The sequence below is a fragment of the Amblyomma mixtum genome, chromosome 10, assembly GCF_055824585.1.
Source record: "Amblyomma mixtum isolate Tamu chromosome 10, ASM5582458v1, whole genome shotgun sequence".
In the NCBI taxonomy this organism is placed as follows: Eukaryota; Metazoa; Arthropoda; class Arachnida; order Ixodida; family Ixodidae; genus Amblyomma; species Amblyomma mixtum.
The window spans coordinates 168,784,464-168,801,658 of record NC_143021.1 but is presented as its reverse complement, the minus strand read 5'-3'; the positions used below and the strand labels follow the sequence as shown (position 1 = coordinate 168,801,658).

Here is a 17,195-nt window from a genome sequence, read left to right as displayed (position 1 = left end):
TTATTCCAAGTAGTGCTGTTTCTGGCGATTTGTTTTTCTGGAAGCCGAACTGTTGCCTTACGATAATATTTTCCGAGGTTAGAAATCCAACAAGCCTTTTGTTTATGATATGCTCAGCTATTTTCGAAAATACAGAAAGCACAGAGATCGGCCTGTAATTGTTCACGTCATCGAAAGAGCCTCCCTTATGTATAGCCGTCACACGAGCAAGTTTCATTTTGGCTGGGAAAACTCCCTTTTCCATTATAAGATTGCAGATGTGTGCAATAGGAGTACTAACTATTTGACTCACAGCCTTCAGTGGTTTTGGTCTGATCTCATCAGTGCCAGATGCACAACCGTCTTTTAGAGACATAATTATATCTTGCACCTCGCTGAAATCAGTGGGGGACAAAAATATTGTATTCGGATTGCTTGCAGTGACATAATTTTCCCAAGGTGTAGAAGAAGGTGCATTTGTTGCGTCGGCTAAAGGAGCACCAGCAGCAAGAAAATGCTCACTAAACAGGTTTGCAACCTCTGCTTCAGACAGATCGGCATTCCGAAAGTTCACTTTTTTTGTTTCTGCATTCTTATAGATTAACTCTCTCATGGTTTGCCATACCAGTCGTGTATTACCGTTCACCTGTGTAAATTTATTTGTGTAGTATTCGAGCTTTGCTTTCTTTAAGTCTGAATTTAGCAGATTTCCTACTTTCTTGAATGCATGAAAGTCACTTGCATCTTTTGTTTGCAAGAATGTTTGGAAAAGTCTGTTTTTCTGTTTGATTCTTTGAAACAGTTCCCGAGAAATCCAGGGCTTTCGTACTTTTTTGTTCTTTTTTCGGGGCTTGAGGGGAAAACATGTGTTATAAGCAGATACAAAGCATGAAAGGAAAGCGTCGTAAGCGGCATCGGGGTTCGAGAGCTCCAAAATTATGTTCCAGTCAACATTTGTCAGCATGTCCCTAAACTTGTTAACATTGTACTCGGAGTAATCTCTAATTAATACTTTGTGTTCGGGGGCGACTGTGTGTTTGCAGGGTAACACACCATATATTGGCAAATGATCGCTTAAACTGCAGACCAGGGTGCCTGATTTTACATTCTCGCAAGGGAAACTTGTAACGCACAGATCAAGAATACTTTGGGAACTTGGTGTAATTCTTGTCGGTGTGGTGATTACGTTGGAGCAACCATAAGACTCGTATAACTCTTTGAATTGTAAGTAGGCTTGATTGTCAAGGGAAGCATTCAGGTTGAAATCACCCACAAGAACGCTTTCAGACTTCAGCTGAACACTGAATTCAAGTATCTTTTCAGTAAACTTCATAAAGTCACTGAGAACACCTGATGGAGGACGATACATGACAGAGAAAATCATACCACGACACTGTATAACTATGCATTCATAACTATCGCCAATTATCTTGAACTCCGGAAGTACCTTATAATTAAGCTTTGATCGGATGTATACAGCGATACCACCACCACGCCTCCTACAGCGACATGCAGATACAACATCATATCCGGAAAGTGAAAAACACTCGTCATCACATGAGAACCAGGTCTCTGTAAAACAAATGATGTCATAGGAATGATTTGATTCCGACAAAAAAGAAATTACTTCATCATACTTGTTGCGTAAACTCCTGGCATTAAGATGAAAACTGAAAGTGTGGGCAGGTTTTTCATTGCGGAAGAAAAATTTCAAAGAAAAACAAACTTGCCAAGAATAGTCACTGCAGATCATCAAGATCCTGAACCGTGCGAATCACCACAGCATTATCACCGCTCTTCTTTCGAACTAGCACTTTTCCGTTCGTGTGCCATACGAAAGCGTAGCCTGCGTTCTTCGCCCATTCCTTCGTTTTTGTCAGAAGACTACGGGAAAGCCTTGTCATGTTTTCGCACATAAACATCTCACCAGGTTCATTCCTTAGTGTCTGTCGCTTTGCCAGCCAGGCGTCACGATGTTCATGACTGACGAAGCGAGCAATGATGCCCCGTGTTCTGCCTTGTTTCGCTGGAAGCCGATGTAGTGCGGTGATATCTTGCTTAGTTAGTGGCAGAATGTCCAGTCTAGGGGCTAATTCATTTATTTTTTCGAGCAAGTTCTCGTTTTCAGTTTCAGGAATGCCGTGAAATTCAATGTTGTTGCGACGGCTACGCCACTCCAGGTTATCTACATCTTGCATTATCTGTTGCAATTCACTGGAAGAGTCGGCCTTTTCTATCTGATCCATGCGTTCGGCCAGTTTTTTTGTCGCTTGCTCTTGAATTTGAAGACGATCCTGAAATTCATCGAACTTGTCTGACAGGAACTTCACGCTGGAGTCAAGTGCGTCTACCAGTTTAGGGAGAGCTAGGAGAGTATCGAGTTTGGTCTGAATTGCTAGCAAGTGCGCTGCTAAGTCGCTGTCTAAGTTGGGGCTCTCCGAGTCATCGCTTCGTGAACCCTTGCTACACCGGTCACACTTCCAAGATTTCTTGAAAGAACCGCGTTTGGCATTCCATGTTTCGTCACTTATACCAGAACATGCACCCAGATGAAAAGTAAATTGGCATTCTGAACAGGTCATATGCGGCCCGTTGTCGGGAACCCGCGATCGGCACGCACAACAACGCGACATGGTTAAAACCGTGGCAAAGCAGAAAAAACTAACAAGAGGTCTTTGGCAGCAGCGGCATAGGCGGTGATAAAACAACGAAAAGAAAAAAAGCAGTACAGAAGAATATCAACCAACCTGTAAATACACAGAGGAGAGGCTCAGATGCCGTGCATGAGGGTTGATGCCGCCACTGCCAAATGACGAACGACGCCCCTCGCGGGACTTGTTGCCGGTTGTCGCTGTCGGCGCTGGTGCAATGGCGATGGGTGTTCCCGGGTTTGACCGAGCCGTCTCGAATAGGTCCACAGCAATTTCAGGCCGATGTGGCCGCGTGTGAAAGTGTGAAGTCGGTGGAATCAGTGCGTTGCCGCAAATTGCTGTCCTTCAGGTTCCAGAACACCGGGTCGGGGAAAACTGTAAATACACAGAGGAGAGGCTCAGATGCCGTGCATGAGGGTTGATGCCGCCACTGCCAAATGACGAACGACGCCCCTCGCGGGACTTGTTGCCGGTTGTCGCTGTCGGCGCTGGTGCAATGGCGATGGGTGTTCCCGGGTTTGACCGAGCCGTCTCGAATAGGTCCACAGCAATTTCAGGCCGATGTGGCCGCGTGTGAAAGTGTGAAGTCGGTGGAATCAGTGCGTTGCCGCAAATTGCTGTCCTTCAGGTTCCAGAACACCGGGTCGGGGAAAACTGTAAATACACAGAGGAGAGGCTCAGATGCGGTGCATGAGGGTTGATGCCGCCACTGCCAAATGACGAACGACGCCCCTCGCGGGACTTGTTGCCGGTTGTCGCTGTCGGCGCTGGTGCAATGGCGATGGGTGTTCCCGGGTTTGACCGAGCCGTCTCGAATAGGTCCACAGCAATTTCAGGCCGATGTGGCCGCGTGTGAAAGTGTGAAGTCGGTGGAATCAGTGCGTTGCCGCAAATTGCTGTCCTTCAGGTTCCAGAACACCGGGTCGGGGAAAACTGTAAATACACAGAGGAGAGGCTCAGATGCCGTGCATGAGGGTTGATGCCGCCACTGCCAAATGACGAACGACGCCCCTCGCGGGACTTGTTGCCGGTTGTCGCTGTCGGCGCTGGTGCAATGGCGATGGGTGTTCCCGGGTTTGACCGAGCCGTCTCGAATAGGTCCACAGCAATTTCAGGCCGATGTGGCCGCGTGTGAAAGTGTGAAGTCGGTGGAATCAGTGCGTTGCCGCAAATTGCTGTCCTTCAGGTTCCAGAACACCGGGTCGGGGAAAACTGTAAATACACAGAGGAGAGGCTCAGATGCCGTGCATGAGGGTTGATGCCGCCACTGCCAAATGCCAAAAGATTCACAATGTCGTTAGCAGCCTCTACATTCCTTCCTTGTACCTCCGGCACTGTACACACCGCGATCTGCGCTTGCTGTGCTATCGCCCTTATACCGTCAACTCCCTCAGCTAATCTTTTCCCTACTTGTGCGGCGTCACCATTCAGGACATCATTTAGCCCCGCCGCCACCAAGTCACGCCTTGCAACATTCTCGGAAAGTTCACTTTTTCTCTCTCTCAGAACATCGTCCATTTTCCTTGCTGGAAACACCCTCCCACCCTTCACACGGTCCAGTGTAGACCAGAATCCAGAGCCGCTCCTGGGCGCGGCCATTTTACGCCGACTGGTGCACCGCGGTGCGGGCGTTTCTTTCGGGACTGCGGGACTTCCGCAGCGTGGCTGTGTTGCAGCAAGTATTAACGTTATCAAAGGGAGCGCATTGATGCGTTTTAATGACATTTAGTTTGACATTCACGTGAATTGTGCTGATGCTTAGAACGCGCTCCTGCTTATATCGCTACCGTCTTAGTGGTCCACTGCAAAAAAAAAAAAAAACTTTTTGTTCAATATCAAGTATTAGGTGTGCGGCTAGCGTGCAGATCCAATTGCCATGCACTCTTAATCCTTCGGCCATAAAGTACGACCCACAAACAGGGCTTTCTTGTCGCATGCGTGGTGCGCCAGTTTATCAACAAATTACCGCTTTGAGCTTAACTGAGTCGCAGCGCCAACAAAAAACAAAATTTGTCATGGTTTATGCAACCTGGTGCATAAAAACATACTTTTGCTCAAATTATCAAAGCTTGAATAGATATTAGCAGCGAATCCAGCTTTCACGAATTGTGAGGTCAGAAGTCGCGTTCATTTTATTCGGTAGCTCTCGCCGCGTGCGACAGCGTTGCGTAGGCGTTTGGCTAAGTGTGAATGAATGTATTAAAATCGCGCCAGCCAGCAGAATATCATCATTGAAAAACGTAGCGCGAAAAACGAGACACAGAAAAGGTGAAGACAGGACACGAGCGCTAATCATCAATATCAATATCATCATGGTGGGCACAAACAACGAGACAGACGCGCACTGCCTCGCCGCACTTACATCCCAATGAACGAAAAAAAAAACTCGGAGGTGCCACGTTAACGACTAACTGCGCGCAAGATAACTGCAGTACTGTCTGGTAGAGGGAAAATGTGAGTAGTGACGCACAGCACACACCCTCATACGTTATGATGGAGCACTAGAACGACAGAAGCGAACACGTAAACATGCATTCTACGCGCGGCGCCGGCGCGACCCGCAGTCCATCGGTCCGCGCGCGCCGATAGATGGCGACTGGTGTCGAGAGTAGGGGAGTTGACAGTTGACAGCCGTGCTGTGCGGACGTGCGTTTTTGGTGCTCTTCGGATCACGCGTGGAGACCGGGACCGGACAGACTGCGAGAGCGTCTGCGTAAAATAGATGAGTACTTTCCTTTAATAGTTTTAAAAGTGCGTTTAGTTTTTTAGGCTCTTAGGGGAAGTGCAGGTTAAGGAATAGAATTTAGGTCAGTGACCTAATTTCGGCCGGGACTATTTGGCCGACAGTTGTCTCAGTGTTTTTTTTTTGTGTGTGCGTTAACTTTTAGAGAGATAGCTATTTTTTTCCAAGTGATTGATCGGCATTTGCGGTAGCCAGACTTTTATTTGATTTTGCACGTGTTTTCAAGTGTTTTCGTCTTGAGCGTGTAGATATCTGGGCATTTGGTGCAAGCAATAATCGAGTGTTGCTACGATGGTTAAGTTACTGAAGGTTAGATGTATGGAGTGTGAGGAATCGGTGAATTTAAAAGAAACGCGGTTCGATTCAGTGGAGGAGGCCGAAGGCGCAGATTTTATGTGCAAATTCTGCGTATTAGGTGCACGCCTGGACAGGGCTGAACAGGCGAACAGCGAACTAGTGCTAAGGATGGATGCTCTAGAAACAGAGTTACAGATAGAGAGGGCAGAGAAGCGTAAGCTTCAAGTACAGCTATCTCAGATCGAGTCAAAAACGGCTGACACCGCCATTGGAAGCCACAATGGCGGGCATTCCAGCGCCAGCCACGTGGATGGGGCTTGCACTGGCATGGACAGCGAGGGGCCAGTAGGTCAGACATGTTCAGGCAGGAACAGCTATGCACAGGTGGCAGCTGGGAATTCGAGAGGCGGTACTGAGAAGGGGTCCGGGCTACTTCCAGGAAATGAGGGCACAGTCGCTGATAAGAGGCAGCGAGATCCGGAAGTTAGGAGGGAGTGGCAGAGTACCCTAGTGCTTATCGCTGGTGACTCAAACATGGGGCGCTGCAAAAGAGCTATTCTGGACCGGGTGAAGGGTGATAGGCGGGTAGCAGTCGGGGTGTTTCCAGGAAAGACAATGGACGATGTCCTGACAGCGACTAAAAGTGAACTTTCCGAGAAGGCTGCAAGGCGTAACTTGGTAGTGGTAGCTGCGGGGCTAAATGATGTCCTGAATGGTAACGCCGCACAAGTAGGGAAAACATTAGCTGAGGGAGTTGACGGTATAAGGGCGATAGCACAGCAAGCGCAGATCGTGGTGTGTACAGTGCCTGAGGTACAGGGAAGGAATGCAGAGGTTGCTAAAGACGTTGTGAATCTTAATCGCGAGATAAGGCAGTTAGGCCTCGAGAAAGGCTTTGAGGTGGTAGAAATAAACAAGGAAGTGCACAGGGCAGGTTCGGGCAGAGACTTTGGACGAGATGGTATCCATTTCAGTGGAAGGGTAGGAGAAGAGATAGGCAGGCGCCTGGGAGGCCGAGCGGTAGCTTTTTTAGGGGGTCCACGGTGGCTCAGGGCGTAGGTGTAGGTAGAAGCGATGTAAATGTAACAATGGCGGCTGATCCCAACAAAATGGCCACTAGGAGGCCCAGAAAGAAAACTACGAAAAAGAAATTTAACGCCAGGATCAGTTACATAAACATGCAAGGGGGTAGAAAGAGAGCGAAATGGCTAGAAATAGAACAGCAGTTAAAGGACGAAGCAGTAGGTGTGTACGCTCTATGCGAGACACATCTGAGGGATCTAGAAGATCCACCTTTCATCGATGGCTATGTCTGGGAAGGGTGCAACAGAACAACAACGGAGAAGAAGGGAGGAGGAGTAGGTATGCTGATACATCAAGGAACAAATTGGCAAAAAATAAAATCAACTTGCAAAGAACATGTCTGGGTATCAGGTACAATTGCTGGCAAAAGGACATGGCTAGGGGTAGTTTATTTAGGGACCGGGGACAAATGCAGGCAAGAAAACAAGGATCTAGTTAAGTGCCTCAATGACGATATAAAGCAGATTGGAGACGGTGTCGATATTATTTTGCTTGGAGACATGAACGGCCACATCGAGGATCTGGATGGATACACAGATTGTAACGGGAAGTTAATGCTAGACTTGTGTGAGCGGCACAACTTAGTTATTGTCAATAGAGAAACTAAATGTGAGGGACAAATCACGTGGGAATCCCGTAACAGGCAAACAACCATTGACTACTGTCTAATGTCGCAGGGCATCTATAGTGTTGACGCTGCCACCAGTTGTTGGCGAAGATGGGTCGGTTCGGGGTCGTTGCTAGCTCGCTGCTGCTGCTGCTCGCTTGACGGAACCGTGGTCAAGCTTCGACACCCGTTCCCACCATCACCAGGACAGGAGTGCCGCCAAGTGAAAGAGTTAAGTGATGGGAGGAAGATTACAAGAGGGTTTATTTACATCTTTTTACAACATGGTTAGAAACTGAAGGGAGGCTCAAGAAGAGGCTCTATGGGAGGCTAAAGAGAGGCTTGAAGTGAGCTCAAAATGAGGCGAAGTGAGCTGATCTGCCGCATTCGTTCTCGACATTTATAGCCTTCTCGTTCCCCAAAGTCCCTAGGTTGAGGACGCCCACGCCGGGGTGGGAGGGGCCCAGATCACAAACAACACAAACTTGTGCGCACAAACACACCACTGCACTTAGGGCCACGCCCACGTCACATGTTGAGTCTGAGGGAGAGAAGGTTGTCGTCGAGGTAGCGTTGACTGGTAGGTGATGGCCTCCGGCCAGTCGAAGGTTTCTGCGGGTCACCGACATCTGCTGATAATCAAAGACACCCGCCGCTCGAGGCCGGACGCAAGGTCACGAAAACGCCGAAAGTGGTTCCTCGTGCTTGGGTCGGAGACGATGCCCGCCAGCTTGTCGCGGTGCTTGGCACACCAAAGAGCAACCGGAACGAGGCCCTTTGTTCCCCGGCATGGCCACGGCAAATGGGGAAGATAACGTTCGTCTCCCCGAGGCGGCGGCGGCGTTCTACACGTGCAGGTACTCTGTGAAGGGGGTCTGGTTTTGATCCTGTACTCCAACCGGGCAAACTCCGTAATTGAAGCCAGCTGTCACCTGGGTCCTCTCAGTGCGTGCGGTCCATGGCGGCAGGCCCGAAAGTAATCACGCTGAAGTCGCTCGCAGCCATATACAGTGGAAACAGGTGTGCTGGCTGGCTCCAAACGAGACCCGCTGGCGTCGATCTTAATAGCTCCTCCGCGGCCCGGAAAATCTCGAATGACCAGCGTTCCCCACCGCTGGGCAGGAAGAGATGGGCTCGCGTCCACGTTGATATCTTGGCTTGCAACATCAACTCCCAAGGCAACCCAAAACACCAAACCACCAACAAAGGAAAGCACAGATGGGACGTTCCAAACAACAAAGCACCGCTCCACGCGCAAGCGCTTGGAATTCACTCAAGACCCACCAGGCTTCCTTTTAATTCCAAACAAAATCCTGCTCCAGAATACTGACCCCTCAATTTTGCCCGAATTTAGGGTCAAAGCGAGCGTCCGCGTCACATCTGAGGTCGCCAAAGACAGACTGCCACGTTGTACGACAAGCGGTGGTGTGTCAAAGCCTACAAATTTTGAATAGAAACTCCATTCCTTATCAATCAAGCTCTGATCCCCTATACCACCCGAATATCGAAAGTCTGCTTAAAATTTTGGCCCACGCTCAGTTTAATCCTCTGGCTCTTCTCAAAGAAGCTTGATCGCTCGAGACTGAGAATCAACTGCTCCAGTTAAACTCACAAAGATGCGACTGCTGATCAAAATCGGTACTCATTCCAGTAAAGGCGCAAAACTTCTCTTATACTCATTGTGTCAGGCACCGTAACCTATACACAAAGCTGCCACAGCTGTTCTCTACAAAATTCTGCAGCCACTTCAGTTGGTCAATCTCCGAATACCACAATCGGATAACTAACCACGCGCCATTAAACAAAAGTACGCAGATATGCACAACTATGCGCACTTTCTTTGCGTTCGCAAGGCATTAGCTACTCTGCCGTTAATGTAGCAACAACATCTTGGTATCTCAACCAAGTCGGACACGTCTGAGTCTACTATCGATACAAAAGAAACCTGTGCCAACCTTCAAACACAGCAAAACTTAAATGCTCTGAACGGTTCCAACTATCCAAACAGCCCATGGTCTACTCAGGAATCTTCGCTACACTCCTTTAGGTGCCCTTATTTCTCGGTAGCACGGCAAACTGAACTCTCATTTCTAACTCAGACTTTAATCTTTCTAAATTTTAAGTGAAAACACAGTAACGTCCGATCACTCTAAATCTTTAGCTCAAAACAAAGTAGCCTTTCCCTTTTTCGATTTCGCACACAAAAAAAAAGGGAACAAAAAAAAACGCTACTTCGAATGGCTGCGCGGGGGTGAAAGCTGACTCACCTCCGCCGTGTCGAAGTGATTAGCCCTTCAGACGCGCCCTCTGGGGTCGCGTTTTGACTGATGACACTGTGGTCATTTCGTTACAAAAGGCCTCTGAAAAAAGCCATCTACGACTCCCTCTGTCGTCTCCGCGCCCCCTCGACACGCTCAGAAAGCCTTGGTAGCGCCTGCAAAGTCGAGAACCGGCTCTTGGCGACGCACAGCGACCAGCGCGAGAAGCTGTTCTTTGTTCTCGCCCCCAGCACGAAGCTCGGCTACCTTTTCGCCCTGCGCGCTTCCCGGAATCCAGTGCGGAAAGTGAAGGACGAATCCTTCTTTTCAATTGCGCGCGGTGAACCCGCCTGCGTGCGTGGCCTCTGTTGCTAAATCCCTGTGTTCGCACGCGCTGAGGGTCGCGCAACCTAGCGCCCTCCGGTCTCTCGGGCCGCTTTGCCTTTTCCCTTTTCGCCTTCTTGTGAGGTACGGGTTGTCTGGGCTTTCCCGCAGGCCGATGCCCTTTGAAAAACCCCCCTCCTGCTCTGCTTGGAAGATGCGGTCTTCCCTTTCTGTTACTGCGGCCAGGTTTACAACAATCCACGCGTGTCGCCTGACCAGTAACTTTAGCCGCAAGCTTGCGAGCTCTAATGCGGGAAGGCTTCTCTTTCCCTTCTGCCGCATTTTCATCTGTGCTAACACTAGCACCTGTTCGCGCATGTGAATTTAGGGCCTCACATTTCAACCGTTTCCTTTTGGTTCTTGCCCTTTTCCTTTTTCGCTTTGATCTTTCCGCGTGCACTGCCTGAACCAAGTCTGTCTCCTCCAGCCCTTGACATGCATCGCGTGATCCTTCATTAGGCACAAAATTGACCTCTTTGCCTTCGCAACAGATGGTCATCTCCACAGAGCTGACAGACGGACCTTCAGCTGCCCCGGAAATGAGCAGTTCGCTCCCCTGAAGGTAGTCCTCCGCAGCTGGCTTATCGCCCTCAGTGCTTTCCTCTGAAACGCACTGCTCTTCTCGAATCGGGCTCTCTTCCTCTGTCTCAGCCTGGCTTTCACTACTGCGTTTTAACTCAACAGCAGCTTCGCACTCTTGATACGCCAGCTTCGCCGAGATATCCACAACACTGGCTTGGTCACTCACGCTCTTAGTGGTTTCCTCTGAAACGCACTGCTCATCCAGAATCGGGCTCTCGTCCTTTTTCTCAGCATGGCGTTCAATACTGCGTTTTAACCCAACAGCAGCTCCACACTCTTTATTCGCCAGCTTCGCCGAGGTAGCCACAACATTGGCTTGTTCACTGACGCCGCAGTGACGCTTTAACTCACAGTTGCCACGATTCTCAATCACTAAAGGGCTTCCCTTTGTTTCCTTTTCGAAACGTCTACCTTTGGGGAAGTTATCCCTTTCACACCCGTGCCGGTTAGTCGCCTGTACAGGCCCCTTTCTAGCGTCCTCACGCTTAACCAAATCGGCCACGGTTTCTACTCTCACTGCACAGCCTCTCTTCGGAGCTCTCTCTATTCTAAACCGCGGGTGCCGGTTAGACTCCGTTTCTCGGCCCTTATTCGCAGGTTTGCGACTACCTGACTGGGCGACGGTCTGTTTGGCTAGCTTGGGAGGTCTCTCTTGGCTCGGCTTTGTCCGACGCCATCCATGCCCTCTCCACTCGTTTTCTGAACGAGCTCTCGCGGAGTTACACTTAGCTAACTCGGAGACGGTCTCTGTAGCCTCTCTATTTTGGCCGCGCTCTGTCGTGTACCATCCATGCCGGTTTTGCGCCAATTCGCAATCCTTTCTTACGGCGTCACGTCTCTCTAACTCGGCGATGGACTGGAACATTGAAGGCCCTGTCTGGACGGAGATAGCGTCACTCATTGCTACTTCGTCCCCATTAAGCCCGTTGAGCTTTGCGAGCCGCCTTTTCTCAGCCTCGAGTTTAAGCTCTTTTAGCTCCGCTGCTAGTTTCTCCATAGCCTCTTCCCGAGCTTTTTTTCTCTCCTGTAGCTGTGCGTCGAGTTCCTCTCTTTCCGCTTCCTCAGCTCTTTTACGCTCCTGTAGCTGTGCTTCCTCAGCTCTTTTACGCTGCTCTTCTTTTACCCACTTTTGCATATTATCCCAAGCAATTTGAAAATCATCCTCTTCCTCCGTTTCCAAATTTTGGATTGCTTGGACAATATCCGAATCTTCCGCTCTTTCCTCCACATCCACTCCTAACTCGTCGCACAAGAACAACAGTTCTGTCCTCGACAACCTCGTCAGGTCCACGGTCGCTGCTTTCAAATATTGGCTTTGCTCGCTCATGGTGATTCTGAGCAACTACCCCTGTGCTACAGACATACAAACACCGATCAACCAGCAGTTCAAATTATTAACCCAGAATTTGAAGCCTGGAGGATCCAAAGCAAAAGCCAAACACTCACCCGCAGATGCAGCACCATGTCACCAGGTTCATCACACCGCTGCCAACCAGTTGTTGGCGATGATGGGTCTGTTCGGCGTCGTTGCTAGCTCTCTGCTGCTGCTGCTCGCTTGACGGAACCGTGGTCAAGCTTCGACACCCGTTCCCACCACCACCAGGACAGGAGTGCCGCCATGTCAAAGAGTTAAGTGATGGGAGGAAGATTACAAGAGGGTTTATTTACATCTTTTTACAACATGGTTAGAGACTGAAGTGAGGCTCCAAAAGAGGCTCTATGGGAGGCTTGAAGAGAGGCTTGAAGTGAGCTCAAAATGAGGCGAAGTGAGCTGATCTGCCGCATTCGTTCTCGACATTTATAGCCTTCTCGTTCCCCAAAGTCCCTAGGTTGAGGACGCCCACGCCGGGGTGGGAGGGGCCCAGATCACAAACAACACAAACTTGTGCGCACAAACACACCACTGCACTTAGGGCCACGCCCACGTCACATGTTGAGTCTGAGGGAGAGAAGGTTGTCGTCGAGGTAGCGTTGACTGGTAGGTGATGGCCTCCGGCCAGTCGAAGGTTTCTGCGGGTCACCGACATCTGCTGATAATCAAAGACACCCGCCGCTCGAGGCCGGACGCAAGGTCACGAAAACGCCGAAAGTGGTTCCTCGTGCTTGGGTCGGAGACGATGCCCGCCAGCTTGTCGCGGTGCTTGGCACACCAAAGAGCAACCGGAACGAGGCCCTTTGTTCCCCGGCATGGCCACGGCAAATGGGGAAGATAACGTTCGTCTCCCCGAGGCGGCGGCGGCGTTCTACACGTGCAGGTACTCTGTGAAGGGGGTCTGGTTTTGATCCTGTACTCCAACCGGGCAAACTCCGTAATTGAAGCCAGCTGTCACCTGGGTCCTCTCAGTGCGTGCGGTCCATGGCGGCAGGCCCGAAAGTAATCACGCTGAAGTCGCTCGCAGCCATATACAGTGGAAACAGGTGTGCTGGCTGGCTCCAAACGAGACCCGCTGGCGTCGATCTTAATAATAGCAAGCTCGCAATAATGGAAATAGACGAAGAGGGGAAGGACAGCCTAGGAAGTGATCATAAACGTATTAGTCTACAGTTGGGAGCCCTAGTCAAAAGAGAAATGCAACGAAGTCCAAAAGACAACGCAAAATTAAATGATGAACAAATAGCGCTAATATCAGCCGATATAGAAGAAATAATTGAGAAACGCCACATGGAAAATTGGGATTATAATCAGTTGGAACTGCTCATCGCTACAAAAATGAAACAAGTGAAAGGAGTTAACCGCTGGAGAGGAAAGAGGAAGCCACGAAGCTGGTGGAATATGGAAATTAAGGAGGCCATCGAACAACGACGGGTGGCTTCAAGGGAACACAGAGAAGCAAAGAGGGCGCAGTTATCTGTAGAGGAAATAGGAAAAAAATGGGAATCTTATCGACAAAAGAAACAGCAAGTTCAGGTCCTAGTCCAGGCTAAAATAAAGCAGTCCTCTGATAAATGGCTGGCTGAAGTTCGCGAGGCAAATAAAGGGGGGCCAAGAAAATTCTGGAACCATATAAGCTGGTTGGGAAAAACAAATCAAAGAAAGCAGGAACAGATTATAGATGCTGAGGGAAAATGTTTGGAGGGAGACGATGCTGTGGACTACATTACGTCATTTATAGCTGCGTCTTTTAGCGACGCCAATGGGGTAATCTCCCTAAGTGAGGCGGCAACACAGGACAGCACAAAAGAGAACAGCTTAGAACTGACTAGTCTTAACTGGGAAAAGGCGGAAGCGAATATTCCTAAAACCACATCCGCAGGGATAGACGAAATTCCAATTAAGCTGATTAATGAACTTGGCCCAAGAAGCAAGGACGCGCTGATAAAAGCATTGGAGGCAGTCATAACAAATCAGCAAATTCCGCACAGCTGGAGACAGAGTAAAATGAATTTGATTTATAAAGGGAAAGGAGATAAGATGAACATAAAATCCTTCCGTCCGATTACGATAACATCTGTTATGTACAGGCTGGCAATGCAGGCGGTGAAATTAAAAATGCAGTCATGGATAGAAGGGAATAGGATACTCGGAGAACTTCAGAATGGGTTCAGAAGGGGTAGGCGGTTAGATGATAGCCTGTTCGTGCTTACCCAATGCATAGAAATAGCTAAGGCGGAAAATAGACCTCTGTTTATAGCCTTTCTAGACATAAGCGGTGCATACGATAACGTGAACAGGGAACTCCTGTGGAGCATATTGAAAGATTTAGGTATTGGTGATGAGGTAATTGATTTTCTACAGGAAATCTACCGAGATAATGAAGTTGAAATTACATGGGAAGGGAAAAAAAGTACCACAACTGTAGGGGTGCACAAGGGATTAAGGCAAGGTTGCCCTCTATCACCGCTGCTGTTCATGCTTTACGTGATAAATATGGAAAGAAGGCTAGAAGAAAGTAATCTGGGTTATAATCTATCGTACAGATTAGGCGGAAATGTAGTTGAGCAGCGACTCCCGGGTTTAATGTATGCGGACGATATTGTACTGTTAGCAGATAGCCAGGAAGATTTACAAACTTTGGTTAATTGCTGTGGAGACGAAGGAGACGCTCTAGGATTCAGTTTTAGTGCAACTAAATCAGGTGTGATGATTTTTAACGATACAACTGATCAGGTGCTTACAATACAAGGCCACGAAATACCCAAAGTGGCCGAATACAAATACCTCGGGATATGGCTAAACGAAGGGCAGATATACACGGAAAAGCATGAACAGGCTCTTAGGGCAAAAGGACGAAGAGACGCCGGGATAATGAAACATAGGGCATTATGGGGGTACAACAAATATGAAGTACTAAGAGGTATTTGGAAAGGAATAATGGTGCCGGGACTTACTTTCGGCAATGCGGTTCTGTGCTTAAGGGCAGAAGTTCAGTCGAGATGAGACGTAAATCAGAGAGCTGTTGGAAGATTAGCACTAGGTGCCCACGGCAAAACCACAAACGAGGCAGTACAAGGGGATATGGGCTGGGCATCGTTTGAGGCACGGGAAGCTAAGAGTAAAATACTATATGAAGAACGCCTGAGGAAATTGGACGATAACAGATGGGCAGCTAAGGTATTTAAATATTTATACAGAAAGAACGTTGACTCACAGTGGCGGAAAAGAACTAGAAAACTAACCAGTAAGTATGCCGGTCATGAGGACGGAGAAAGAAAGAGCATTAAACGACAGGTTAAAAACGCGGAAGTTAAAAATTGGATGAATTCAATGGAAAAGAAACATAGTGTAGAACTATATCGATTCTGGAAAAGGCAGATCAGGAAAGAATTTTTCTATGATAACTCAAGAGGCAGTGCCCTACTTTTTGAAGCTAGATCAGGGTGTCTTAGAACGCGCAGCTACAAAAAGAAATTTAACGAAGAAGATGACACATGTGCAGTGTGTGGTAGATCTGTGGAAACAATTGAACACCTCATAATCAAATGTGATGGTATCCATCCGGATGTCGATGCAGGCACAGTCACTCTTTCTGAGGCCCTAGGGTTTAAAGATAACAATGGTCATGTAAATAAATCTGCAGTGGAAGTCAGCAAAAAGCGATTGGAGGATTGGTGGTTGAAAAGCAGATATGTGGCATAAGGTTAGAATAGTAGGAAACCGTAGGCAAAGTTGATGGAGAATCTTAATGAGAATTGCCAACACAGTAAACAAAAAAAATAATAAATAAAGAAAAGCTGAGCATGGTGGCAATTGCCACCACCCCGTTTCAAAGGGGGCGCTCCTATCCATCCATCCATTCCATCCATCCAGGGGCGCGCCAGCAGCCTGCGTGTGAGGGTAAAAGAATGCAGCGCTTCATGTTTGAGTCACAAGCGATAAGCACTAGAGTACTCTGCCACTCCCTCCTAGCTTCCGGAGCCTGCTGCCTCTTATAAGCGACTGTGGCCTCATTCCCTAGGTTTAGCTCGTTCCCCTTCTCTGAATCGCATCTAGACTTCCTAGCTGCCACCTGTGAGTAGCTGTTCCTGTCTGAACATGTCTGAATTACTTGCTCATCGTTGTCCATGCCAGTGCAAACCCCATCCACGTGGCTGGCGCTGGAATGTCCGCCAATGTGGCTTCCAATTGCGGTGTCAGCCATTTTTGACTCCAGCTGACAAAGCTGTTCTTGAAGTTTGCGCTTCTCTGCCCTCTCTACGTGTAACTCTCTTTATAAGGCATCCATCCTTAGCACTAGTTTGCTGTTCGCCTGTCCAGCCCTGTCCAGGCATGCATCTAATACGCAGCATTTGCACATAAAATCTGCGCCTTCGGCCTGCTCCACCGATTCGAACCGCGTTTCTTTTAAATTCACCTACGCCTCACACACCTTACATTTAACCTTCAGTAGCTTAATCATCTTAGCAGCACTCGAATACTGCTACCACCAAAAACTAAGATATCTAAAATCTCAAAGAAAAAAAAAACACTTGAAAACACCTGCACAAATGAATTAAAATTCTGCCTACTGCAAATGCCGATCGATTTATCGATCGATTTATGCCGATCGAGAGTTTATTTTGTACGAATTTGAAAAAAAGAACTTTATACTTGGTATTTATGTCGACTTTTCTAAAGCATTCGATTGTATTCATCACTTAACTTTGCTGAAGAAACTGGAAATATATTGAATCCGAGGACATTTTCTCGAACTTATTAAATCATATCTCAGTTTTCGGCAGCAGTTCGTCCAAATTGAACAGTATCGTTCTGAATTAAAATCCATAATCAAAGGTGTTCCTCAGGGCGGCATTCTTGGTCCGCTTCTTTTTAACATTTACATCAATGATCTCACTAACCTCTCTACTGAGCCTAAGTATGTTTTATGTGCCGACGACGCTAGCATATTTCTTTCTGCTCCAGGTTGCCACATCTTACACAGCGACGCGAACTCTCTCCTTACCAAGCTTAAAACGTGGTCAATAGCGAACCATTTAAGCATAAATGTTAATAAGACGAAAGCTGTAATATTTAGACCTAAATCTAGGCAGTTAAATTTTCATGTGAGCTTAATTTATAGTGGAGCACCAATAGAAATCACAAATAATATCAAAATTCTGGGTGTTACATTTTCTCAGAGCATGCTATGGTATGGTCACATTGATGCTGTTTTAACCAAGTTATCTCGAGCAGT

At 48.1% G+C, this 17,195-nt stretch overlaps 1 protein-coding gene across 1 annotated transcript; it reads right to left on the bottom strand.

Annotated features, from left to right (window-relative positions):
• Positions 1-1,718: 1,718 nt before the first annotated feature.
• Positions 1,719-2,625, bottom strand: LOC149327691 (uncharacterized). Its single transcript, XM_089563618.1, has one exon. It carries the CDS (start codon positions 2,610-2,612, stop codon positions 1,719-1,721), a length of 894 nt encoding a protein of 297 aa, XP_089419744.1. The 5' UTR covers positions 2,613-2,625.
• Between the last annotated feature and the right edge of the window lie 14,570 nt (positions 2,626-17,195).